This window comes from Carcharhinus amblyrhynchos, chromosome 29 (assembly GCF_965287045.1).
Source record: "Carcharhinus amblyrhynchos chromosome 29, sCarAmb.v2.hapA, whole genome shotgun sequence".
NCBI classification, from domain to species: domain Eukaryota; kingdom Metazoa; phylum Chordata; class Chondrichthyes; order Carcharhiniformes; family Carcharhinidae; genus Carcharhinus; species Carcharhinus amblyrhynchos.
Genome location: NC_137352.1, coordinates 768,844 through 796,406, shown reverse-complemented (window position 1 = coordinate 796,406; position 27,563 = coordinate 768,844). Strand labels below are relative to the sequence as shown.

The following is a 27,563-nucleotide window of genomic DNA, read 5'->3' as shown; positions in this document are numbered from 1 at the left end:
TCCCCGTGTCTGCCTGGGTTTCCTCCCGGTCTGCGGGAGAATTCCTGTCACAGAGTCAGTACTGACTCGATGGGCCGAATGCGATTCTTTCCGAATCAGTTTTGCCGCTGCCGTCACTCTGACGCTTACCGCTCGCGCTGCCCGAAACCGTCCAGAATGTTCCATCAGCCTCACCGCCACAGTGCCCAACCAGGCCCCGCCCCTTCGCTAGTGCCGGTCCCGCTGTGGGAGGAGCTAGGACGGGACCCCGCCCCCACCTGTTCTGCTTTCCTCCCCGCCGCCGCCGCCTGTTCTGCTCCCCTCACCTGCTCTTCCCCCACCCTTCCGGCCAGTGGCGCTGCCGCCGGAGACTGTGGGCGGCAGGAGCGCAGGAGCCGGGCCGCCGCGGCCGGGAGTGGAAGCGGCTGGAGCGAGGCGGCCGGTCTGGGTGGTGAGTCAGCCCCGGGGGTGACAAGCCTCTCTCTTAATTATTTAGGCCAGTTTCAATGGGAATGGCGCCCACACGGTCTCTGCTGCTGGGGTGGCTGTGATTCGCGAGCGGCGATAATGTTGCTGGCGTCCCCGGCCCGGGTCAGAGAGATGAGCTACCCACTGCCTCAGCTTTACCCGCGGGAGACAGGGCGGGGCCGAGGGATAGTGGGCGGGGCCGGGATAGTGGGCGGAGTGAGAGTTGGGGACTGGCGTTAGGATCAGGCCGGGTTAGGGTAGATATGAGATGTGGGGCTAGGGTCATGGATGGGGTTCAGGTTGGGGTTAAGGATTAGGCATGTTGTGGAGATGCCGGCGTTGGACTGTGGTAAGCGCAGTAAACAGTCTGACAACACCAGGTTTCAGTCCAACCGATTTATTTGATAATACTCACAAGCTTTCGAGGTTTCCCTCTTCTTCAGGTGAATGGAGAGTTCTGGCCTCAGGCAGAGCGTATAAAGCACAGACAGTTTACAGATTACTGATTAGAATGCGAATCTTTACACCTAACCTGCTGTTCAAGTCCTGAAGTGGCCGACAATGTGTGTGGAAGGAGCACTGATCACAGTTTACAGAGATGTGTATTGTCTCCAGACAGTACAGTAAGTGAGGTTTTGCAAACCCAGGCAAGTCATGGGGGTTACAGATAGTGCGACATGAACCCAAGATCCCTGTTGAGACCGTCCTCATGTGTGTGGAACTTGGCGATCAGTCTCTGCTCAGCGACTCTGCGCTGTCGTGTGTCATGAAGGCCGCCTTGGAGAATGCTTACCTGAAGGTCAGAGGCTGAATGCCCGTGACCACTGAAGTGTTCGCCAACAGGAAGGGAACAGTCTTGCCTGGTGATTGTCGAGCGATGTTCATTCATCTGTTGTCATAGCGTCTGCATGGTCTCCCCAATGTACCATGCTTCGGGACATCCTTTCCTGCAACGTATCAGGTAGACAATGTTGGCCGCGTTGCAAGAGTATTTACCGTGTACCTGGTGGATGGTGTTCTCACGTGTGATGATGGCATCCATGTCGAAGATCCGGCATGTCTTGCAGAGGTAGCTGTGGCAGGGTTGTGTGGTATTGTGGTCACTGTTCTCCTGAAGGCTGGGTAGTTTGCTGCGAACAGTGGTCTGTTTGAGGTTGTGTGGTTGTCTGAAGGCAAGAAGTGGGGGTGTGGGGATGGCCCTGGTGAGATGTTCGTCTTCATCAATGATATGTTGAAGACTCCGGAGAAGATGTCGTAGCTTCTCCGCTCCAGGGAAGTACTGGACGACGAAGGGTACTCTGTCCACTGTGTCCCGTGTTTGTCTTCTGAGGAGATCGGTGCGGTTTTTCGCTGTGGTGCATCAAAACTGTCGATCTATGAGTCGAGCGCCATATCCTGTTCTTATGAGGGCATCTTTCAGCGTCTGGAGGTGTCTGTCACGATCCTCCTCATCTGAGCAAATCCTGTGTATACGGAGGGCTTGTCCATAGGGGATGGCTTCTTTAACATGTTTAGGGTGGAAGCTGGAGAAGTGGAGCATTATGAGGTTATCTGTGGGCTTCCGGTGTAGTGAGGTGCTGAGGTGACTGTCCTTGATGGAGATGTGTGTGCCCAAGAATGCAACTGATTCTGGGGAATAGTCCGTGGTGAGTCTGATGGTGGTGTGGAATTTGTTGATATCATCATATAGTTGTTTCAGTGATTGTTCACCATGAGGCCAAAGGAAGAAAATGTCATCGATGTATCTAGTGTATAGCATCGGTTGAAGATTCTGTGCAGTGAAGAAGTCTTGTTCGAACCTGTGCATGAAGATGTTGGCATATTGAGGTGCAAATTTGGTCCCCATGGCTGTTCCGTGTGTCTGGATGAAAAACTGGTTGTTGAAGGTCTGACTTTCAGCCTCTGACCTTCGGGTAAGCATTCTCCAAGGCGGCCTTCACGACACATGACAGCACAGAGTCGCTGAGCAGAGACTGATCGCCAAGTTCCGCACACATGAGGACGGTCTCAACCGGGATCTTGGGTTCATGTTGCACTATCTGTAACCCCCGTGACTTGCCTGGGTTTGCAAAACCTCACTCGCTGTACTGTCTGGCGACAATACACATCTCTTTAACCTGTGATCAGTGCTCCTTCCACACACATTGTTAGCCACTTTAAGACTTGAACAGCAGGTTAGTTGTAAAGATTTGCATTCTAATCAGTAATCTGTAAACTGTCTGTGCTTTATATGCTCTGTCTGAGGCCAGAACTCTCCATTCACCTGACGAAGGGGCTAACCCAAAAGCTAGTGAATTTACGATCAAATAAATCGGTTGGACTGAAACCTGGTGTCGTCAGACTTAAGGATTAGGGACAAGTTAAAGTTAGGTTGGGCTTGGGGTCAGTGATGAAGTTAAGGTCAGGGGGTGGGGTTAGGATCAGGGGCAGGTTTAGTGTCAGCGATAGGGTGAGGGGGCAGGAGTGGGGTTAGGGTCAGCAATAGGCTTAAAATCAGAGGAGAGTTTAGGATTGGGATGGGGCTAGAATCAAGAGAGGGGTTAGGGTCAGGGCAAGTGATGGGGCAGGGTTAGGGTTGGGGTGAGGTTAGGGTCAGAGGCAGAGTTAAGGTCAGGGGTAGGGTTGGGCTTAGGGTCAGAGGCAGGGTCAGGGCTAGGCAAGTGCAGTTTTTTTGTGTGGAGCTGTGAATGGGTCACTGGTTGAGAGTGGCACTCCTCTTTGGGAGCTGGTCACAGGTAGACATTGTAACATAGAAACTAGAAGCAGGAGCAGGCCACTCGGCCCTTTGAGTCTGCTCTGCCATTCATTTTGATCATGGCTGACTATCAAATTCAGTATTCCAATCCTGTCTTCCCTCCCAAGTCCCTTGATCCATTTAGCCCCAAGAGCTATATCTAATGTCTTCTTGAAATCACACCATTTTGGCTCAACTTTCTGTGGTAGTGAATTCCACATGTTCAGTACCCTCTGGGTGAAGAAATTTCCCCTCGTGTCAGTTCTAAAAGGTTTACCCCTTATCCTCAAACTATGACCCCTAGTTCTGGACACCCCCGCCATTGGGAACATTCTTTCTGAATCTACCCCGTTAGAATTTTATAAGTTTCTATGAGGCCCCCTCTCACTCTTCTAAACTCCAGTGAATATAATCCTAACCGATTCTCATCAACCCTTGGTAACACTTGGACGTATTTAAATAGATCCCCACCAAGCTTTTGACTCCCCTCTCAGTGTCCTCATCACTATACTCAGCCAGTATTTTTCTCTTTACCTCCATCAATTTTAACCAACGTTCACTTTTTATTGTCAGTTTCTGAAGTTCAAATTCTCCCTCTTTCCCTCGCCTGCAATTCAAGCCATCTCATTTCTTTTGCTTTTTGTTCCTCCCTTTTTCTTTTTCTGCTGCAATTGCATCCCTTTCTTTGGCTTTTTGTTCTGCTAGAGTTATCCTTGCTTTTTCTTTCGCTACTCTGTCAATTTTGAATTCAAGTTGCTTTCATTCTTTTTTGTGTTCGAGCTGTTTCATTTGTAATTGAATTCTAGCCATTTCCAATGATTCTGGCAATTTTAAATGCTGAGCTATCACCACAATTATCTCCCCTTATGGCATCAGGCAATGTCAACTGCAATGTTTTTGCCAATTCCAAAAGTTTTGTTTTAGTCACCTTTTGTAAACTACCTTGCCTGACCTCTTCCACGACCAAGAACTTCTTAGCCTCTGAAAGAGCCATTATTCCACAAGTCACTCCCTATTTAAACCTGAATACAACACCTGGAAATAAAACACCATTATGCTCATCACTCACTGTCTTTGAATTGAATTGAAGGCAAAAGGCGGGGAATTATAGGCCTGTTAGTTTAATGTCTGTTGTAGGTAAAATGTTAGAATCCGTCATCAAGGAGGAAATAGCGAGGCATCTTGAGGGGAACTGCTTGATAGAGCAGACGCAGCACGGTTTCCTTAAAGGGAAGTCGTGTCTGACAAATTTACTGGAGTTCTATGAGGATGTGTCTAGGGCGGTGGATAGAGGAGAGCCGGTGGATGTCGTCTTTCTGGATTTTCAGAAGGCGTTTGACAAGGTACCTCACAAGAGGTTATTACAGAAGGTCAGGGGGCACGGAGTTGGGGGTAGGGTGTTAGCGTGGATAGAGGACTGGTTGTCAAATAGGAGGCAGAGAGTGGGGGTCAATGGGTGCTATTCGGATTGGCGGATGGTGACTAGTGGAGTGCCCCAGGGGTCGGTGCTGGGGCCTCAGCTGTTTACCATTTATATAGATGATTTGGAAGAGGGAACCGAGTGTAGGGTGTCGAAATTTGCTGATGACACCAAAATTGGTGGAAAGGCAAATTGTGCGGAGGGTGGGGAGAGTCTACAGAAGGATCTAGATAGGCTGGGCGAATGGGCCAGGAAATGGCAAATGGAATTTAATGTTGGTAAGTGCGAGGTGGTCCACTTTGGTAGGAATGATGGTAGGAAGGATTATTACTTACGTGGAGAAAAACTGCAGCAGGCGACGGTGCAGAGGGACCTTGGGGTCCTTATGCATGAGTTGCAAAAACCCAGCTTGCAGGTGCAGCAGGTGGTCAGGAAGGCGAATGGGATGCTGGCCTTCATCACGAGGGGGATTGAATATAAAAGTAGGGAGGTCTTGCTGCGGCTGTATAGGGCATTGGTGAGGCCGCAGCTGGAGTACTGTGTGCAGTTTTGGGCGCCGTACTTACGCAAGGATATCTTAGCCTTGGAGGGAGTGCAGAGGAGGTTTACTAGGCTGATGCCAGAGTTGAGGGGGTTGACCTATGAGGAGAGGCTGAATAGATTAGGCTTGTACTCGTTAGAGTTTAGAAGAATGAGGGGAGATCTCATTGAGACGTATAAGATGATGAATGGGATGGATAGGATAGAGGTGGAGAGACTCTTCCCGCTCAGAAAGGATATTAGGACTAGGGGGCATAGCCTCAAGATAAAGGGGGGGTGGTTTAGAACAGAGTTGAGGAGGAACTTCTTCACTCAAAGGGTGGTGAATCTCTGGAATTCTCTGCCCGTTGAAGTGGTGGAGGCTACCTCGCTAAATATTTTTAAGACGCGGGTTGATGGGTTTTTGATGAGAGAGGGGATTAAGGGTTATGGGGAGAGGGCGGGAATGTGGAACTGAGCCACGACAGATCAGCCATGATCTTACTGAATAGTGGGGCAGGCTCGAAGCGCTAGTTGGCCTACTCCTGCTCCTATTTCTTATGAATAATCCCAAATCACTCAAGAAATTTAGATTTTAATCCTGCTACAGTGAGCCCCCTGTTATGGTTCAGGTCAGAAACTCCAAAGTGTTTTATGGAGCCGCCCTAGATCATAAGTTTTGCATCTTGAATTTGGCTAGGATAAGCATGATATGTTTCATTTCAGATATCATTCAAATGACCCACTAGGGAGCTTTTATCAAAAAAAGTTTATTTAAGAATATAATTAACATGTACAGTAAGAAAACTAACGAGAACTTTAATCAATTACAAACAAGAAACAGAACAACCGTGATAATATATAAACCTTAACAAAACACAGCAAAGACTGTTCATGTGACACTGGAAATTGAGTTCTTTGGTTGAAGTCTGCAATCCTCTGGATTCACTCAGAACAAGTTGAAATCAAAGCAGTTTCACAGAACCCCAGAGAGACACTCTGTGGTCAAGCCAACAACTGCAAAATCTTTACTGTAGGATGTAAGACCTTTCTTTCAGATAACCAGCAGAATTTTCAAAACAGCGAGAGAGGGCAAACACTTATTTTTAGCCTGCTGTCCCTTCTAATACTAAACACTGCTGCCGACCAAAAACAGAAAATTCCCTAAGAAGGGAAAAAAACCTGACCAGAACCCATGACCTTCCTCCTAACAATGCAAGGCCATAAAACCAATTTTGTAGAAATGTCAGCATTGGACTGGGATAAAGACTCACAACACTAGGTTAAAGTCCAACAGGTTTATTTGATAGCAAAAGCCCTAACTTTTGGAGTGCTCGCTGCTGCTTCATCAGGTGAGTGGGAGTTCTGTTCACAAACAAGGCATATAAAGACACAAACTCAATTTACAAAATAATGGTTGGAATGCAAGTTGTTACAGATACATGTAGTTCCTTCTTGCACGTTGTGAACAATGATGTAGTGGATGGGTGTAGTGAGTGGATGGAGGTGCTCTGCATTGGGGTGATAGTGTGGATATGGGCAAGGTAAATACAATGCCTGCAAGATCCACTCTGACTTTATCCCCTCCTGACTTGGAACCTCACATCCGTTCACTGTCTGTGGTTTAAAACCCTGGAACTTACTTCCTAACAGCACTCTGGGTGTTCCTGCAACTCATGGATTGCAGAGATTCAAGAAAGCAGCTCACCACTTTCTCAAGAGAATGAGCAAATAAATCTTTGCTGTGCAAATGATGCTGTCACCTTATGAATGAATGAAAAGAAAACACAGGAAGTATGAACTAAACTGACTATCCAGGCTAATGCCAGAGATGGAAAGGTAGTGGAATCTGGAGTTTACTCCAGATGAAGACCATTTCAACATACCTCACACCATCTTTTCAGCCACATACTCATCCTATGCATCCTACTGTTTCAACTCTGACTAGCATGTGGCACTAGCAGTGATACTGAGATCACTACCTTTGAGGTCCTACTTTTCAAATCTACACACAATACTCCAGGTGTGGCCTCACCAACACCCTATACAATTGCAGCAAAACATCTCTATACTCAAATCCTCTCGCCATGAAGGCTACCATACATTTGCCTTCTTTACTGCTTGTTGTACCTGCGTGTTTACTTTCAGTGACTGATGCACAAGGACTCCAAGGTCTTGCTGAGTATCCACCTCTCTCAATTTACACCCATTCCAGTAATAATCTATCTTCCTATTACTGCTACCAAAGTAGATAACCTCACATTTATCCAAATTATACTGCATCTGCCATGCAGATGGCCACACACTCAGCCTGTCCAAATCACGTTGCAACATCTCTGCATTCTCTTCACAGCTCAGCCTCCCATCCAACTTTGTATCATCTGCAAATTTGGAGATAACAGATTCAGTTCCCGCTTCCAAATCATTAATATATAATGTGAACAGTTGGGGTCCTAGCACAGACCCCTGTGGAACCCCACTAGTCACTACCTGCCAATCAGAAAAAAATCCATTTATGTCAATTCTTTGCTTCCTATCTGCTAACCAGCTTTCTATCCATCTCAAGACATTACCTGCAATCCCATGTGCTTTAACTTTACAAAGTAGTCTGTTACGTGAGATCTTGTCAAAAGCTTTCTGAATGTCTAAATAAACCACATCCACTGGCTCTCCTTGGTCAACTCTACTAGTTACATCCTCAAAAAATTCCAATAGATTCATCAAGCATGATTTCCCTTTTGTAAGTTCTGACTTTGTCTGATTATTACCACTGCCTTCCAAATGCTGAGTTATGAAATCCCTGATAATGGACTCCAGCAACTTCCCCAGTACCGACGTTAGGCTCACTGGTCTATAGTTCCCTGTTTTCTCTCTACCTCCCTTTTTCAATAGCGGGTTTGCATTAGCTACCCTCCAATCTGTAGGAACTATTCCAGAGTCCAAAGAATTTCAGAAAATAACCACCAATGGATTTACTATTTCCAGGACCACTTCCTTTTGTACTCTGGGATGAAGATTATCAGGACCTGGAGATTTATCCACCTTCAATCCCATCAAATTCCCCAAAACCATCTCTCAAATTCTGATTTCCTTCAGCTCCTCACTAAAACATGTTTCTCTCAGCACTTCTGGTACATTGCTCCAGTCTTCACAAAGAAAGACATGAATAAAGTAAAAATATAATTCCTTAGCCATTTCTTTATTTCCTGTTATGAATTCTCTGGTTTCTGATTATAACAGGCCTACCTTTGTTTTAGTCAATCTTTTACTATTTACATACCTGCAGAAACCTTTACAGTTTTTATGGAGTTCTCTGCTAACTTACTTTCATACCCTGATCTTTCATACCTTCTTAATCCCTTGGTTCTCTTTTGCTGAATTTTAAACTGCTGCTAATCCTCGGGCCTATTGCTTTTTCTTGCCAATTTGTTTGCTTCTTCCTTGAATCTGATACTATCTCTAATTTCTCTTGTCAGCCATGGTTTGGCCACAATTCCCTGACCACTTTTGTGCCAAACAGGAATGAGCAACCTCTGGAGTTTCACCTATTTGTTCTTTAAATGCCTGCCATTGCCTGTCCACAGGCTTTCCTTTCAGTAATGTTTCCCAGCCCATCATGGCCAATTCATGCCTCATACCATCCGTGTTACCTCCATTGGAGTCAGGAACCTGGTGTCAGAATCAATTACATCATTATCCACCTTGACAAAGAATTCTACCACATTATGGTCACCCATCCCCAAGGATTCTCTCACACCAGATTGCCAACTAGTCCTTTCTCATTGCACGACACCCAGTCAAAGATGGCCTGCTCCCTTGTTGGTTCCTCAATGTATTTCTCCAGAAAACCACCCATATGCACTCCAGAAATTCCTCCTGGCCCCACCTCCACAGAACCAGTCCCAATGCCCCTGGAATCTGAAATCCTTTCCCTCACAGCATCTTTTCAGCCACATATTCGTCCTCTGGGTGCTCCGGTTTCCTTCCACAGTCCGAAAGAAGTGCTGGTTAGATGCATTGGCCTTGCTAAATTGTCCCTTAGTGTCAGGAAGATTAGCAGGGTAAATGCGTGGGTTATGGGAAATCAGGCCTAGGTGGGATTGTTGTCGGTGCAGGCTCGATGGGCCAAATGGCCTCCTTCTGTACTGTAGGGATTCTAAAGAGGGATGAGAATGACCAGCACTGAGGCCACTGTTATGCATCAGAATTTAGATTTAGGAATAAATAAATCTGTAACAAAATTTGCAGACAAAACCAATCCAAATTTTCTAGCTAACACTGAGGAAGAACGCAGCATGATTCGAAAAAATTCCATCCTAGCTTTGTTGATATGCAGCTGCTGATGAGAAAATGACCCAGCAAAGTGTGAGCTACGATTTAGAGATGAATTTAATCTCAGACAGTGTTCACTAAATTACTGTGTGCAGCAGATAAAGAGGATTAACTCACTGCCTGACACACGCTGAGCTGAAACTGGCCATTGAATTTCTCTGTCTGAACCTTAGGCTGTAGGCACGAGAGGTCAGACAGAATCTGTTGTGTGCAGACATATTAACAATTATAAAGAGGTGAGTGTTGCTGGGACCCGGGAGTAATAGCAGGCTACCAGCTGTCATTGAATTGAGTGTTTGAAGGTGGTTCCCTTCTGCCCTCATGTGAACAGAAGGAGCAAAGAATCTGGAACTGTGGCATGAGTTTGAAACTGACGTGAGGCATCAGATGAGTATAGAGATGCTTCTAAAAAAGGCAAGGCAGTTATATGGGGAGATTTAATTTTTTTTGTATTGATGGTAGTAATTTTTAAAGTGTATCCAGTACAGTTTACTGAAACAATATGTTTAAACATTGTCAAGGGAACATGCTGGGCAGGATTTTGTAAGAATCTTAGAAACATGACTGTTTAAGAGTAAAAACGGAAAGCAATTTTCCACAAATGATGAACATCGGATTGCTTGTCTACAAAGGCCGTGGATGTTGGGCAACAATTGGAGCTTTCAGGACTCGATCAAAAAGGTTTAGTGAGAGGAGGAGACCAAGAGCTAAATGGGAGTTGAGTAAATCAGTCATAATCTGATTGAATATTTAAACAGGCTCGAGGGCCTGAACACCCACTTCTTCCCAATGATCTGTTCTCATTCCATCCACATTCTGGAACTCCTTCCCTAACAACACATTGGCTGTACCTCCACCACAGGGACTGCAGCAGTTCAAGGAGGCAGCTCACCCTCAACTTCTCCAGGGGCAGTTGGAGATAAATGCTGGCTTAGCCAGTGACACCCACAATCTGTCAGTGAACATAAAAGAATAGAATAGCAGCCACCTAAAAGTGAGTTACAGACTGGAATCTAATTTTGCTACCTTGATGATGGAGCTGAGATGGTTGTGTTTGTAAAGACACAGCGAGTCACCATCACCAGGTAATATAATAAGAACTTTGCTGGACTTTCATTAAAGGCGTTTCTCTGACCTGAATAAGAATAAATTTTGAACCCTAATCTGTGAGGTTTTGCATTAGTTTACCCAGCAGGTTTCCTCTCAGCTGTCGTAGAAACGACTTCATAATATTTATGAAATTTGGGCAATTTATCATTCAACCTGTTTGCACTTGACCAGGTGGAACAGCAAGATCTTGTATTTTTCTGTCCTGTATGTCTTAGCTGACCCCTGTCACCTGCCCTGGTATCAGATCATAGCTGTATATAACTAACCATGGAAACTATAGGTGACCATTCAGCCCATTGAGCCTGCTCTGCCATTCAATATGATCATGGCTGGTCTTGGGCTTCAATTTCATTTCCTGCCCACTCCCCAAATCCCTTAATTCTCTGGAATAATTTCAGTGATGGAGCAAACCACAATCCCCTGGAGTACAGAATTCCAAACATTAACAACTCTTTAAGTGAAACTACTTCTCCTCATCTCAACCCTAAACGGTTTACCCTTTATCCTGACTTTGCCCCCTTGTTCTAGATTCTAGACACACAGTCTTTAACCTATGCTTAACTCCTCTCCACTCACATTGTCTGTAACTTTAAGACTTGATTACCTGTAAAGACTCACATTCCAACCATTATTTTGTAAATTGATTTTGTGTCTTTATATGCCCTGTTTGTGAACTGAAATCCCACTCACCAGACGAAGGGGCAGTGCTCCGAAAGCTAGTGGCTTTTGCTACCAAATAAACCTGTTGGACCTTAACCTGGTATTGTGAGACTTCTTACTGTGTTTATCCCAGTCCAACATCGGCATCTCCACATCCTAGATTACCCAACCAGTGGAAACAATCTTTCAGCCTTCACCCTATCAAAGCCCTTCCGGATTTTGTAGGTTTTAACTTATTTTCAGTATTTTAAACTTAAGAATATATAAACACAATTTATTCAGCTTCTTGTCACAGGATAAGTCCCTGACCTCATTCCCTGGACGAAGTTAGTGAATCTTCCCTGTACCTCCTCCAATGCAAGTATATTTTTTCTTAAATGTGGAATCCAAATCTACACACCGTGTTCCAGATGCAGTCTCACTAAACCCTGTACAACTGTAGCAAGATATATTTGTTCCTGTTCTCCAGTTCCCTTACAATAAAGGCTATTTATCTTGCTAATTGCCTGCTGCACTTGCATGCTAACTTCCTGTGTTCCATGTGCAAGCACTCTCAAGTCGCTTTAAACTCAGACATTTATTGCTTTGATGAATGCAACTTATGAAGATATTCTTCCTTCCCAAAATTCCTGTGCCCTCATCCTGGCTGCTACAGTTCCTCACTATGTCTATGTGCAGATATTTGAATGTTTTTATTTGTTTCCTAGTGCGATGGCAGCCCCTGTGCTTCTGCTGCTCTGCAGTTTGATCAGTTGGGTGTCACTTTACTTCTCCTTCTGTCAGATCAACAGCAAACGTCACTATGAGTGGAACTGTCGCCTGGTAACCCTCACACATGGAGTTCTCATTGTTTGTTTTTCTGCATATGTTGGATTTATCGATGGCCCCTGGCCCTTCACTGATCCAGGTGAGTTCTGGGATAAGCTGGAGTGAGGAAAAGATTGTTATCAGGATCAATTCTCAATTAAGAGGATGGAGGATAAAAGAAGACTAGCAGTAGCTGGCTCCAAGTTGCTGGGACTCTGCCACAGCAGCAGAGATGTGGGTTTGCTTTGCAACTATTTTGGTTGAATTTGTGGGACTCCTGAACCCAGGATTGGAGTCACTGTCTGGCTGGTGTACATTTTCCAGGATCAGCTCTTGGCTCCACCTTATCTTCACATGCTGACTCTGGAGAGAGAAAATTAGGTTACACAGTAAAAGAGTGATGACATGTTCTGTCTTTCCATGACTGAAGCCATCTAACCCAGTGTAGCAGTCACTGTATCCGGCACTGGATCAGTCTGACCCAGCGTATCCGGCACTGGATCAGTCTGACCCAGCGTATCCGGCACTGGATCAGTCTGACCCAGCGTATCCGGCACTGGATCAGTCTGACCCAGCGTATCCGGCACTGGATCAGTCTGACCCAGCGTATTCGGCACTGGATCAGTCTGACCCAGCGTATCCGGCACTGGATCAGTCTGACCCAGCGTATCCGGCACTGGATCAGTCTGACCCAGCGTATCAGACTCTAACACATTGATATACTCACAACAGCCAGTCAGTGAAAGCAGAAACCGGAGCCAATCTCCGTTTGTATAGATTTATTCACAGAGTGAATCATTGCAGGTTTATTCCTCCTTGCTTGATTCACTTCCTGTGTAGCTAAGTGTTTTTCTGATGTGCTGAAATCACTCTCCAATCAATCTCCTCCCCTGTATGTGCTGCTCTCAGTTGTTACAATTAACATACATGCAAATGAGTTTGTTCAATTGCAAATTAAGGTTCTCAGTAAGTTTTGAACTATCTGCTGTCGTTCACCTACCTGCCCAAATTTATATATTTTGTCTGAAATGTTGGACTTTGCACTGCAGACAGCAGCTGGTAAGTAGCTTGGCCAGCCTCCAGTGTATAATTCATGTGCTTTGCATCCTGTGGGCCCTGGGTGTGCGTAATACCATCATCACCAATTCTGATCTTGCCCAATGGAAAAAGGCTATCAGGCCTGATCCCCATTTGATGGGATAAACAGCTCCATCATTGCCAATGCTATTTAACATTCTCATTGCCTCTCTGCTCATGTTTAACACATAACACCTTAGGCTGGGATTTATGCAGTTATTTATTCCGGGGTGAGATTTTCTCCTTACTTCGTCCTGTTTCTCTCTTGGTTAAATTTTTTAAAGAAGGAATGGTCAGAGGTCAGGGACAGGCAGTGTTTTAATGATGGGTCAGTGTGCGGCAGGAACGAGGTTTTGGAGCTGTTTTCCTGTCAGCACTATGGTGATTAATCTGACCTTCATCACTGTGTCTGAGGAATCTGATGTGATCACTACAGCATCCAGCTTCTCCTCTTCACATTGATGCTCATCAATCCTTCATTCCACAGGCTTGCAGGACTCACTTAGTTTAGTTATATTGGGTTCAAAGCAATCCCACTTCTCAAAAGGTTACTGACAACAAGTTGGTATTTCTCAGGCTGTTCAGAGAGTTCCAACGAAAAGCCATTGACCTGAAACATTGGCCAAATAAAAGCAAAGTGCTGCCATCAGTGTGGAACCCGGAGTCTTCCCACTGGCACTGAGGTAGAATTCAGCTGCCTTTACAATGTAAATCTCTACGTAACGTAAAGCACAGCAGCCAACCTGGCCTCACAGGAATGGGGGCACCTTGTTAAAGGGCAGTGCTAGGCCCTACCCTTCACAGAAATATCAATTCACACAAATGGGGAGCAACCCTCTGATTCTTCCCAATATGGAGGGCAAATTCAATCCCCCTCCCCACAAAATGATTGGGTCACCCCCATCCCACATAGGTGTGAGGGTGATCCAACCACCCCTCCCCAACAATCAGAGGCCTGACCCCCTCTCCCACCCCACCCCCTGGCAGTGTCAGACTGCACAGCCTCCTAGCATCCTGCCAGTACAGTGATAGCTGAAAACTACTTGCAGTGCAGGAATGCTATTGCGGCATGAGTGGTTGAAGAAAACTCACTGAAAAAACAATTCAGCTAAGGTCTTCAGATCAATGAACAAACCTGTTTATAAACATTGCAATTAAGAACAAAAATGTTTATAAACACTGCAGTTAGAAAATAAGAATTCAAAGCTTCTGCCTACTGTGAAATTGCCTGGACCTGTCAATCAAAACAAGCCTATTTATAAATACTGTGATTAGAAAAGAGGATGTACTTTGAGATGTATTCAACCTTGAAGGGAAACAAAAACAAACAAACCTCCTGCCTACTGTTTAATAGCCTGGACCTGTCAATCAATAGGCTATTTAAAGGTGGTGGAGCATGAAATTGAACGTAAATAAAGGTTTTCAAAGCATTTAAGCTTTCTAAGAAGGCTCAGAAACTAGAAAACATAGTGTTAAAAGAATTGGGCTGAGGCTTACTGAACTTTGTCAACAGTGAACTATTTGATTTGTCCTGGAGCTGTCAATCAGAGCTGTTCAAAGTGACCAGGCTGTGCCTGCAGCTCATCCAGGCTACAAAAGGAAATCCCCTTCATGAAACTGATATCTCCTGTCAGTCAGAGGATTTCAAAGGGATCTGCTCACACCTGGGCCTTCTGAAAGAGAGCAAGGGAATCGCTTCCGTCAAATGGAGTGCTGCTGTGATTTTACTGACTTCCAGGTGTCCACTTCAAAAGGTGCCTGGTCAAAAATGCCTGCACAAAAATGGAGATTTTGAACTGAAATCTGCTTGAGGTCATTATGCTGAGAGTGATCTCCAATTTTCCCAGGTCTGGAAGGAGCAGTCCAGCCACGAGGCCTCCACCCTGGAGGGAATGTCCTGAAGTCAACCCCATTCCCCTTCCCGAGCTCACTCAACCCCCAGGTTCCTTGGGGGACACTCTATCTGCAGCTTGGCAGTGGCAGTGGGGCACATGAGTACAGAACCTACTCCTTGCTCCCCCAATGGTGTCCAAAGTGTCAGGTGATGCTTGTCAGGATCTGTACCAGTCCCACTGGGCCTTGCACTGTGGCAGTTGGGGAAGGCAGGGGGGCCTCGTACTTTGGCAGTTGAGGAGGGGTGGGGGGGGGAGCCTTGCACAGTGACGGTTGAGGGGGGGGCAGGGGGGAACCTCACACTGTGACAGTGGGGGTGGGGGGAACCTCGCACTGAACATAGAATATAGAACATTACAGCGCAGTACAGACCCTTTGGCCCTCGATGTTGCGCCGACCAGTGGAACCAATCTAATGACCCTGTAACCTAAACGATTCCAATGTTATCCAAAGCCTTAGGCTTTGATCTTCATGTCGTCATTGGCTTCAGGTATAGTGCCGGAAGACTGGAGGATAGCAAATGTTGTCCCCTTGTTCAAGAAGGGGAGTAGAGACCATCCTGAGAATTATAGAACAGTGAGCCTTACTTCTATTGTGGGCATCCTCACTGTCTACAACTCCTCCGACTTTGGTGTCGTCAGCAAATTTACTGACCCATCCTTCTACACCCTCATCTAGATCATTTATAAAAATGACAAACAGCAGTGGCCCCAAAACAGATCCCTGAGGTACACCACTTGTAACTGAACTCCAGGTTGAATATTTCCCATCAACCACCACCTTCTGTCTTCTATCAGCTAGCCAATTCCTGATCCAAACTGCTAAATCACCCTCAATCCCATGCATCTGCATTTTCTGCAATAGCCTACCATGGGGAACCTTATCAAACACTTCGCTAAAATCCATATACACCACGTCAACTGCCTTACCCTTGTCCACCGCTTTGGTGACCTTTTCAAAAAACTCGATAAGGTTTGTGAGGCACGACCTACTCTTCACAAAACCATGTTGACTATCCCTAACCAATTTATTTCTCTCTAGATGATTAGAAATCCTATCCCTTATAATCCTTTCCAAAACTTTGCCCACAACAGAAGTAAGGCTCACTGGTCTATAATTCCCAGGATGGTCTCTACTCCCCTTCTTGAACAAGGGGACAACATTTGCTATCCTCCAGTCTTCTGGCTTCCACTGTGACAGTGGGGGTGGCGGGGGAGAAACCTTGCACTGTGGCAGTGTGTGGGGGGGGGGACCTCGCACTGTGGCAGTGTGTGGGGGGGGGGACCTCGCACTGTGGCAGTGTGGGGGGGGGGGACTTCGCACTGTGGCAGTGTGTGGGGGGGGGACCTCGCACTGTGGCAGTGTAGGGGGGGGGGACTTCGCACTGTGGCAGTGTGGGGGGGGGGGGAACCTCGCACTGTGGCAGTGTGGGGGGGGGGGACCTCGCACTGTGGCAGTGTGGGGGGGGGGGACCTCGCACTGTGGCAGTGTGGGGGGGGGGGACCTCGCACTGTGGCAGTGTGGGGGGGGGGGACCTCGCACTGTGGCAGTGTGGGGGGGGGGGACCTCGCACTGTGGCAGTGTGGGGGGGGGGGACCTCGCACTGTGGCAGTGTGGGGGGGGGGACCTCGCACTGTGGCAGTGTGGGGGGGGGGGACCTCGCACTGTGGCAGTGTGTGGGGGGGGACCTCGCACTGTGGCAGTGTGTGGGGGGGGACCTCGCACTGTGGCAGTGTGGGGGGGGAACCTCGCACTGTGGCAGTGCAGGGGGTTGGGGGGCATATTGGGGGGGGCCAGGACTGCCGACCAGAAACCTATTAATGACATGGAAGTGATATTTAATTGGTATTCATCATGTTCTTGGCCGATGCAGTCAGTACCCTGATCGGGGCCAGTGCAGTGGGCGGTGTCTGGCTCCCAGCAATAATCCTGTTTCTGTCCTAATGCCCGATTTGATGGGCATCAACAATCCTGGCGTCAGCTAAAGGCAGCAGAGAATCAGGCCTATTAACCCAGCTTCTGTCTGGGTTTACTGTCTGACCTTTGACTATTTCCAGCATTTTCTGTTTTTATTCAGTTTTGCAAGATCTGTAGTATTTTGATCTTTGTATTGTGTTTTTAGTTTGTTCCAAAGTGGTTTAATACCAAGGAAAATCTGTGGTGCTGCCATTGTGAATGTTTGAAATACTGCCTTTTAGCTGGGGGAAGGTGTTTCAGGTGGAAATCCAAAGTTATAAAAGTTCAATGCAATTTGTTTATTTTTCAGGCTCTCCTAACACAGAGCTTCAGACCCAGGTGCTGTGTCTGTCACTGGGCTATTTTATTTTTGATATGTGTTGGTGTATCTATTTCCAAACGGAAGGTTTAGTGATGCTTGCTCACCACAGCCTCAGTATCCTGGGCATTGTCATGGTGCTGGCCTTGGAACACTCAGCTGTTGAAGTCAACGCCGTTATCTTTGGCAGTGAGGTGACCAATCCATTGCTCCAGACGCGCTGGTTTCTCCGAGAATCTGGCTATTATCACTCTTGGCTGGGAGATGTCATCGACTTGCTGTTTGTGCTGTTGTTTTTTGGTGTGCGGATCGGGGTTGGAGGCAGGCTGCTGTATTGTGAATTATCCTCCCCTGTGCCTCTCCCTATTGTGAAGCTGGCAGGAGCCGCCATGTATACAGTGTCCTGGATGTTCATGCTGAATATTGGCAGGTTTGCCTGGAGGAAGAGCTATCACAAATACAAGACGTGGAGTAAGAGGAGCAGACTCTCTTTACTCAACAACGGACACATTAAGAAAGCTTGCTAGCATGTGACAATGGAGAGAATGCAGAGAGGCAGCCAGTGATGTGACTCAACCACCGGCACCTTCTGTCTCCTCGCTAAGGACTTGTTCAAAACCACTTTTCATCCCATGATTCTTCACCATCAGAGGGTTTCTCAGTAAAGCACATTTCCTGGACGTGTTTTCCCGATCACTGAGAGCTCAAATCTCACCGAGACTGACCAATATTTCAATGGTGTATGAATCAATGGTGTATGAGAGCCTCTCTCTGCATCATGTATTATAGTCATCTCATTCCCTGGCGATAATACAAGTAGAACAAACACCTTTGGTAGCGTCCTTTCAGGTGACCTGGAATTCTTTTCTACGTGTCAGCTTATCTGTCTTTTGAAGGATCTCAGGCAATATGGTGATTTCAGACAAACACCATCCGTCACACACAGTGAGTGTCAGGGACCTGGCTCACTCGGATGTCAACAGGAGCACAACCCTGGCTGCCCAGTGCCCTCTTCGGCCGAGGGGTGGAGGAAGCCAGTTTCCATACGGCACCGCAGCTAAGAGCAGGGAACTGAGCTCAGGAAGAAACCTTATAGTCAGTTAATGGCAGAGTGAATTCACTGAACTGTCATTGGTTATCAGGGAGACTTTTAAACCATTGTCTCTTTATTATTTCTTAGAGGTTTCCAGCATGGAAACAGGCCCTTTGGCCCAACTTGTCCATGCCACCCAGTTTTTACCATTTAAGCTAATCCCAATTGCCCGTGTTTGGCCCATATCCCTCTTTACCCATCGTACCCATGTAACTATCTAAATGCTTTTTAAAAAACAAAATTGTACCCGCCTCTACTACTACCTCTGACAGTTTCTTCCAGACACTCACCACCCTCTGTGTGAAAAAATTGCCCCTCTGGACACTTTTGTATCCCTCCCCTCTCACCTTAAACCTCTGCCCTCTGGTTTTAGACTTCCTTGCCTTTGGGAAAAGATGTTGACTATCCAACTTATATATTCCCCTCATTTTATAGACCACTATAACATCATCCCTAAGCCTTCTATGCTCCAGGAGAAAAGTGTCCCATTCCATTCAGCCTCTCTTTATAACTCATCAAGTCCCGGTAGCATCCTTCCTAGTTTAATAATACCCTTTCTATAATAGGGTGACCAGAACTGTACACAGTATTCCAAGTGTGGCCTTACCAATGTCTTGTACAACTTCAACAAGACATCCCAACTCCTGTATTCAATGTTCTGACCAATGAAACCAAGCATGCTGAATGCCTTCTTCACCACTCTGTCCACCTGTGACTCCACTTTCAAGGATCTATGAACAGGTATCCCTAGATCTCTTTGTTCTATAATTCTCCCCAATGCCCTACCATTAACTAGAACATAAGAAATAGGAGCAGGAGTAGGCCGTCTAGGCCGTCCAGCCCCTCGAGCCTGCCCTGCTATTCAGTAAGATTGTGGCTGATCTGAAGTGGATCAGTTCCACTTTCCCGCCTGCTCCCCATAACCCTTAATTCCCCTACCTATCAGAAATCTATCTACCCGTGACTTAAATATATTCAACAAGGTAGCCTCCACCACTTCAATGGGCAGAGAATTCCAGAGATTCACCACCCTCTGAGGGAAGAAGTTCCTCCTCAGCTCTGTTCTAAACTGCCCCCCTCTTATTTTGAGGCTGTGCCCTCTAGTTATGGTTTAAGAACATAAGAAACAGGAGCAGGAGTAGGCCTTCTAGCCCCTCGAGCCTGCCCCGCCATTCAATAAGATCATGGCTGATCTGAAGTGGCTCAGTTCCACTTTCCCGCTTTCTCCCCATAACCCGTAATCCCCTTGCCTACCAAAAACCTATCCACCCGTGTCTTAAATATTAGCGAGGTAGCCTCCACCACTTCAACAGGTAGAGAATTCCAGAGATTCACCACCCTTTGAGTGAAGAAGTTCCTCCTCAACTCTGTTCTAAACTGCCCCCCCCCGCCCCGTCCTTATCTTGAGGCTGTGCCCTCTAGTCCTGCTGTCCTTTCTGAGCAGGAAGAACCTCTCCACCTCTATCCTATCCATCCCATTCATCATCTTATATGTCTCAATAAGATCCCCCCCTCATCCTTCTAAACTCTAACGAGTACAAGCCCAGTTTATTCAGCCTCTCTTCATAGCTCAACCCCCTCAACTCCGGTATCAGCCTAGTGAACCTCCTCTGCACTCCCTCCAAGGCCAAAATATCCTTGCGCAAGTGCGGCGACCAAAACTGCACACAGTACTCCAACTGTGGCCTCACCAGTGCCCTGTACAGTTGCAGCAAGACCTCCCTACTTTTATATTCAATCCCCCTCGCTATGAAGGCCAGCATCCCATTTGCCTTCCTGATCACCTGCAGACTGGGTTTTTGCAATTTGTGCAGGTCCCTCTGCACTGTAGCATGCTGCAGCTTTTCACCCTTTAAATAATAATCCCTCTTCCTATTATTTCTACCAAAGTGGATAACCTCACATTTGCTGACGTTATACTCCATCTGTCAGGTCCTCACCCACTCACTCAGCCTATCCAGATCTCTCTGCAGACTTTCTGCATCCTCCACGCATTTCGCTTTTCCACTCATCTTCATGTCATCAGCAAATTTTGTAATCCTACACTCAGCCCCCTCCTCCAGATCGTCTGCGTAAATGGTAGATAGTTGAGGACCCAGCACCGATCCCTGCGGCACGCCACTAGTCACCAACTGCCAACCAGAAAAGCACCCATTGATTCTAACTCTCTGCTTCCTGTTAGATAGCCAATCTTCAATCCACTGAGTAAGTCCTGCCCTGATTTGATCTACCAAAATGCATCACCTTGGCATTTCTCGAAATTAAACTCCGTCTGCCATTCGTCAGCCCACTCGCCCAATTAATCAAGATCCCATTGCAATCCTGGATAATCTTCACTGTCCACTGCCACCAATCTTTGTGTCATCTGTAAACTTACTAACTATGCCTCCTAAATTCTCATCTGAATCATTAATATAAATGACAAATAACAGTGGACCCACCATCGATTCTTGAGGCACACTGCTGGTCGCAGGCCTCCAGTTTGAAAAACCCTCTATAACCACACTCTGTCTTCTGTCATCAAGTCAATTTTGTATCCAATTGGCTACCTCAGCCTGGATCCTGTGAGATTTAACCTTATGTAACTTCCTACCATTCAGTACCTTGTCAAAGGAATATGGTTGTTGCTAGCTGGGTCTTGGACTGAGTGGCTTGCTAGACCATTTAAGAATTAAGGCTAAATATTTTGGGTGCTGGAATCTGAAACAAAACAGAAAATGCTGGAGAAACTCAGCAGGTCTGACAGCGAATGTGGAGAGAGAATAGAGCCAATTTTCCGAGTCTTCATCAGAATTCTGATAGCCGGTCATCCCAACTCTATATTGGCTCTACTCTCTCTCCACAGGTACTGTCACATCTGCTGAGATTCTGCTGCATTTTCTGTTTTTGTTTAAGAGTCAACCACATTGCTGTGGATCTGGAATCACATGTAGGCCAGAGCAGGTGAATAGTATTAGCGAACCTGGTGGGTTTTCACCACAACCAACAATGGTTTCATGGTCATTGTAGACTTTGCATTCCAGATTTTTTGAAAGAGAGATAAGCTGACAGATAGAAGAGAACTTCGGGTCAGCATACAAATTGCAGCCAGAGATGGTCACCATGCCCAGCACCTCCCCCAGCAAATCAGTGCCAGTGGGAAGCTGAATAAATGAAGTCGCGGATGGTACAGTTTGTGTATGATCCATCAGACATAAGGGCTTATTTTCATACTTAATGATCTGAAAGATACACATATTCAACTAAAGTTGGATGTGATTGAAGGAAAGAGGCTTTGAAAGGATGGTGGAACTTGGTGATAAATTTGATTGAGACTGTTTGCCTGTGAGGAGAGTAAAGACCTGACACAGATTGGATGGACCAAATGGCCATTTCTGTGATGTGTATAACTCCTGCTTCAGTTCAGTTTGATGATTTGTTGGTGACAGATTTCTCCATTGTGCCTGGGCTGGTGCTCATTCAACTACTTCAGCTGTTGCCTCTTCCCAGCTCATTTCACATTCTTCCTCATGTTTTTCTTCAAGTGGTTATCTAATTTCCCCCTGAATGTCACATTACGATTGTCACAACAAGAAGCTGATCTTACTGCAGAGATCCTGACTTCCTGATCCACTCAGAGTGGAAATAATCAATCAGCATTTACTCTCACAACCCAGACATCACCTTAAACACTTCAATCTCCTTGTAACTCTCACATTTTAACCAAAGCCTCCCATTTCTGGTAACACCTAGTAAGCCTTCCTGCAGCTGTTAAAGGAAAGGCCATTCTGCCCCACAAACCTGTCAGACAGGCACAGGAGGCCATTCTACTCCTCGAACCTATTACATAGTCATTCAATTCTTCAAACTTGTTCTGCAGTTCTCACATCATTTTTTGTACAAAGTTTCCAAAAATGCAACTGTGACCTCACAATGTTGTGAGGCAGCTTCTTGTCTGTGTGTTCAGCACCCAATATATATAACCCATTGTTCCTTTTCCCATTTTTTATAACTGTCCTCCTTCAGTTCTACTCTGCAGTGTGCGTCCCTCAGTCAATCTTTTCTTGCACTCAGTATGACTTTTTTTTGAGTTGAACAGAACATTCATTTCCTTCCTTTCTTCAGCCATTGCTACCACTTTACCTTTAACACCATTGATCTTAATCACTGCACCAAATAACTTATGATGCAACTTATCAATTAAAATTAATCATATATAGATTTTCTTTGTCTAATCCACAACAATATTTTCAGGAAGTGAATATAATTCCTGCCCCATACATGCTTGTATTGGAACAGTATGCAGAGTGAGCAGTAAAGTGCAGTTGAAGCACAATCAGATTAACCATGATCTTGTTGAATGGTGGGGCAGGCTGAAGGAGCTGACTGACCGACTCCTGCTCCTATTTTGGATGTCCTTACACTGAGGTGTTGCTCGGAGAGCTGACGTTGCAATTTGAGCTAGATTCCAGCAGGTGGCAATGTGTGCCCAGATCAGAGGCTGCTGGTTCTGGTGTGAAAGTGGAAGTTCTCTGGTGGTGACTGGGAGTGTGATGGCTGCATAGATTAACCATCACTTAAACCACGACAATGTTCTGAAGCTGCTTTCATATTTAACTACAGTTATATCTTCTGTCCAAAGGGTGGCAAAGAGGTTTGAGAGCATCATGATTATGTTAATGGACTAGTTCCAGTCATACCAGCGTGTTACATGCTGGCTGGCCATGGACAGCTATTGGGAAATCACCCTGTGGTGCTGACTGTGTCTGGAGTGAGTTTTGTGCTCGTTCGGAGTCCACCAATGTGCAGGCACCTGACTGGTGAAAACTTCAGGTTACAAACTTCTTGTTGATGTGAAGAAAATAGAAGCTGACTCCAGCACAAAGGATTGATTAGTTTCTGAACTGACAAGTAAATGGATAGTTCATTGATTAGCTAGCTGTTAACCATGATAACTGCTGTGTTGTTACTAGGAGAGAAACTTAATGTGGTGAACATGTCGTAAAGCACATTCAAAGCAGAATTTAATACCTCATCATTCACATCTTAAAATCTGACAAACCTTTTCTGCTCTGACAATTATAAAACACCAATATCAGCCCCTGTTATTAAACAACAGCCACTTATTCTATTTCATAAATGATCAGAATCATAGTAACAGTAGAGTTGTATTATTTTACACAATGTACTCAATAGAAGATAAATGCCCTTCAGATTTACAGATTCTCAGATACTTGGCATCTTGGGCAGTCAGACTTACGAATGCCAGCTCCCTCAGTTAAACAGCTGTATCCAGAACATAATACAGGGAGTGCAGACTCAAATAACATTAAATGTTTCATTGACCAAATCTTCACTGATAAATGATGTACTATATTCCATTTCTATTTCATAACGAAAGAGAAATGTACTTCAATGTGCATGTTTTTCATTGTTTTAAATAATGTGATCATTGAGCAGGATTTAAAGATAGTTGGATAAATACTGAAAAGGAAATATAGAAAATGGGAAAAGAATGGGAGACTGAGATTAATTAAACTTTTAAAGAGCTTGCATCGGTCTAATGGGCCACATGGTCTCCACCTGTGTTGCAAGATTCAGTGGTTCAAAATCACTTCTCGGCCTTTTGGCTAAGATCAAGCGTTGGATCGAGGGGAAGAGGGGAGGGGGCGGGGGCAATGCCTCATCCTGTCAGCTTGGATCTTGTTTGTCTCTCTTTTGGGGACTATGAATTGTACTCAATTGGATTTTGAATTTGGTTTTTGGAGTAAGCAAGAAATGGTTTCAGGTTTGCTCAGTCCACTCTGAGTGTTGGCTTTGTAACTTTAAGAATGAATTAAAATATTTTTTAAAAACTTTCTGATTACAGTTGGAAGCTGGTTTCTGATGCTAATCAAACAGAAAACTACCCTCTTAACATCATACATCAAAAAGACTCCAACTTGTGATCCATGATACAAAGGAAGTTCCTCCTGACAGGACTCCTCACAGGGAGCAGAGGAACACCAGCTGCCATGAGATACATTCACATGTCCAGTGTGAGTCTTAGTGAATGGCTGATGGATCAATATTAGGGAATGGGTGTATAATGTCCTAACTATGCTAGGGATTGTGGGTTTTAACAAAAAGAAGAGAATGTGGTTTGCACATGTAGATTCAAAGTAACAACAAGGTTTAATGAAAGAGATGTTCTCTACACAGAATGTAGACTGGAAGTTTAACAGCTGTGTCTACTACACTCCAATGGTATCACCATCAAATCATGTGATCAGCTCTTAAAGAAACCTGCAACCCTTTTAAATATATAACATCCCCCCCCTTTACTTCTGTGATCATGATAACATATCATTACTGTGTTATACATAAGATCAATAATACTCTGTACACAGTGTAATGCGCCATTAATCATTATGCACAGTCAATAAGAAAGTCAATCAGGACGGCGTCTGTTCCTCTTTGATTGTTTACAATGTTTGGAATTTGGCTGTCCTTGACCCTAGAAGTATAATTTAATCTTCAGTAGATACTTCTCCTCTTAGAAATAATTCTGCATCATTTTCACATAGCAAAGGCACAATCATCAGACAACTCAGATTCAACTAAGAATTCTGCAGTAGGACTTACAGCTCTAGGGACTAAAGGAGTTGGTACCTCTGGAGGTGATTTTGAGATGACAGCAATTGATCAGCATGGCATCATCAAACTAGTTCAATTTAAACCGTGTAAGAAATTGAACCTGTTTTTGCTGAAACTATGGCTGGTTCCCATTTCCTGTGCCTGACATAATAACATGCTAACAATGCTCGTTCTCCTAGTTGAACTGAGTATTGTTTTCCCATCGCTTCTCATCTGGCAACTTGAGATTGTTGTTGAAGTTCTACTATCTCTGAAGTTTCTGGCGGTAATAACAAATTTAATGTTATTCTCAAGTTTCTTTTTAAGAATATTGTTGCAGGTGAACTTTGGGTACTTGTTATGAGTAGTGTTTCTATTAGTTGCCAAAAGACTATTCACACAATGTGAAAATGACCATTGCTCTTTTGAAGCTTTTAAAGAATCATTCAAGGATTGTATGAATCTTTCAGCTAATCCATTGGTTGATGCGTGGTAAGGTGCGGATTTTATATGCTGCATACGTTTACTTTGAGATAATTGACAAATTCTTGTGAAGTAAACTGTGAACAATTATCGCTAACAATCCGTTCCAGTTTTTCAATAGTTCAGATTTAGTAGATCTCATGATAACAATCTCTGGCCACTTTGAGTGTGCATCAATTCTGACTAAATACATGTAACCCTCAAACACACCAGCAAAGTCTACCTGCAAGTGTTGCCATGGCATTTTAGGTCTCTCCCAAGGGTGTAAAGGAGATAACGCTGCTGTATTTCTTATTCATGCATGGGGTTGACACACTCCCACTTCTTCTTCAATCTGAGCATCCAGACCCGGCCACCAAAAACAAGCTATGGGTGTCCTTCATGTAGTTGTTCAAGAACTTTTCCACACAGAGTAGGAGTAATGATCACTCGGATTCCTGACAATAAACACCAACCTTGAACAGTCAACTCCATCTTTCTTGACAGACATGGTTTCAAATCAGGATGCGCACAATGCCTTTCAGCTATCTTTTCTTTCAATACCATATCCATCATCATCTCTGCCATGGAATCATTTCTGGTGTGTCTCTGAACTTGAGAAGCTGTCACAGGCAAATGATCTATCAGCAAAAATTAAAGAGTATCAGCAAAACTAGCTGGTCACATCGGCTCAGTAAGTAAAGGTAGGTGTGATAATGCAACAGCATTAGCATAGTACTCTGATTGACAATCATTTATATTGTAAGAATGTGTAGATAAGTGACCATCTCTGCAATCAGTTAGTAGTGAACAATGGTATACCTTTACACAGCCCAAAAATAGCAGTTAAGGGTCGATGATCAGTCAATAATGTGAAATGATGATCATATAAATAATGATGTAACCTCTCTATGTCAAAAATTATACTTAGTGTTTTTACTAGCTGAGCATAGTTAGATTCAGCACAAGTCAAAGTATGTGAAGCAAAAACTAGTCATCCTTCTTTTCCCAAAGACATAATATGTGAAACTACTGCTCCTACTTCATAAGGCAAGCAAGTAGAAATGGTTAAATTTACCAATATTTCAGACTTCTACAAAGAATCCATGTATGCTTTCCCACATTCTGTTGTCCAGTCCCATGACTGTTTAACACACAGTAAGTTATGCAATGGCTTCCACAATGTATCTGAGTTAGGAACAAGTTTGCCATAATAATTAGTTAATCCTGGAAAGGACCTCAACTGCTTCACATTCATCGGACATGATGCTTCTAAGATAGTGTCTATCTTTTTAGGTTTTTATGTAGGTCTTTGCTATCAAAACATGATACAAATACTGGACTGACACCTGAAAAATTCACATTTTTCTTTCTTAATATGCAAACCTTGAAAACATTGCATTGTTGTTCCTAAATGATTTAGGTATTACATCAGATTTATGAATAGGGTTTTGAGTATTGGTAAGCTTAATAGTATTGAAAACTTAGAACATTACAGCGCAGTACAGGCCCTTTGGCCCTCGATGTTGCGCCGACCAGTGGAACCAATCTAATGACCCTCTAACCTAAACTATTCCAATGTTATCCATATGCCTATCCACTGACCATTTGAATGCCCTTAAAGTTGGCGAGTCCACAACTGCTGCAGGCAGGGCATTCCACGTCCTTACTACCCTCTGAGTAAAGAACCTACCTCTGACATCCGTCCTATAATTATCACCCCTCAATTTAAAGCTATGTCCCCTCGTGTTAGCCATCACCATCCAAGAAAAATGGCTCTCACTGTCCACCCTATCTAACCCTCTGATCATCTTGTATGCCTCAATTAGGTCACCTCATAACCTTCTTCTCTCCAATGAAAATAATCTCAAGTCCCTCAGCCTTTCCTCATAAGACCTTCCCAACATCCTGGTAAACCTCCTCTGCACCCTTTCCAATGCCTCCACGTCTTTCTTATAATGCGGTGACCAGAACTGTACGCAATACTCCAAGTGCAGCCGCACCAGAGTTTTGTACAGTTGCAACATGACCTCACGGCTCCGAAATTCAATCCCTCTACCAATAAAAGCTAACACACCGTACACCTTAACAACCTTATCAACCTGGGTGCCGACTTTCAGGGAGCTATGCACATGTACAC

The 27,563-nt window shown here is 44.9% G+C and overlaps 1 protein-coding gene across 1 annotated transcript; it reads left to right on the top strand.

Moving 5' to 3' along the window:
• Positions 1–320: 320 nt before the first annotated feature.
• tlcd5b (TLC domain containing 5b) lies at positions 321–24,174 on the top strand. Its single transcript, XM_080214499.1, has 3 exons — positions 321–430; positions 11,930–12,129; positions 17,266–24,174. Exons 2-3 carry the CDS (start codon positions 11,934–11,936, stop codon positions 17,799–17,801), a joined length of 732 nt encoding a protein of 243 aa, XP_080070625.1. The 5' UTR covers positions 321–430; positions 11,930–11,933; the 3' UTR covers positions 17,802–24,174.
• Positions 24,175–27,563: the final 3,389 nt, after the last annotated feature.

Coding starts and splice junctions, on each gene's coding strand:
- tlcd5b (XM_080214499.1), top strand. CDS start 11,934: ATGGCAGCCCCTGTGCTTCTGCTGCTCTGCAGTTTGATCAGTTGGGTG. Junction 12,130..17,265: donor CTGGCCCTTCACTGATCCAG/GTGAGTTCTGGG, acceptor TTTATTTTTCAG/GCTCTCCTAACACAGAGCTT.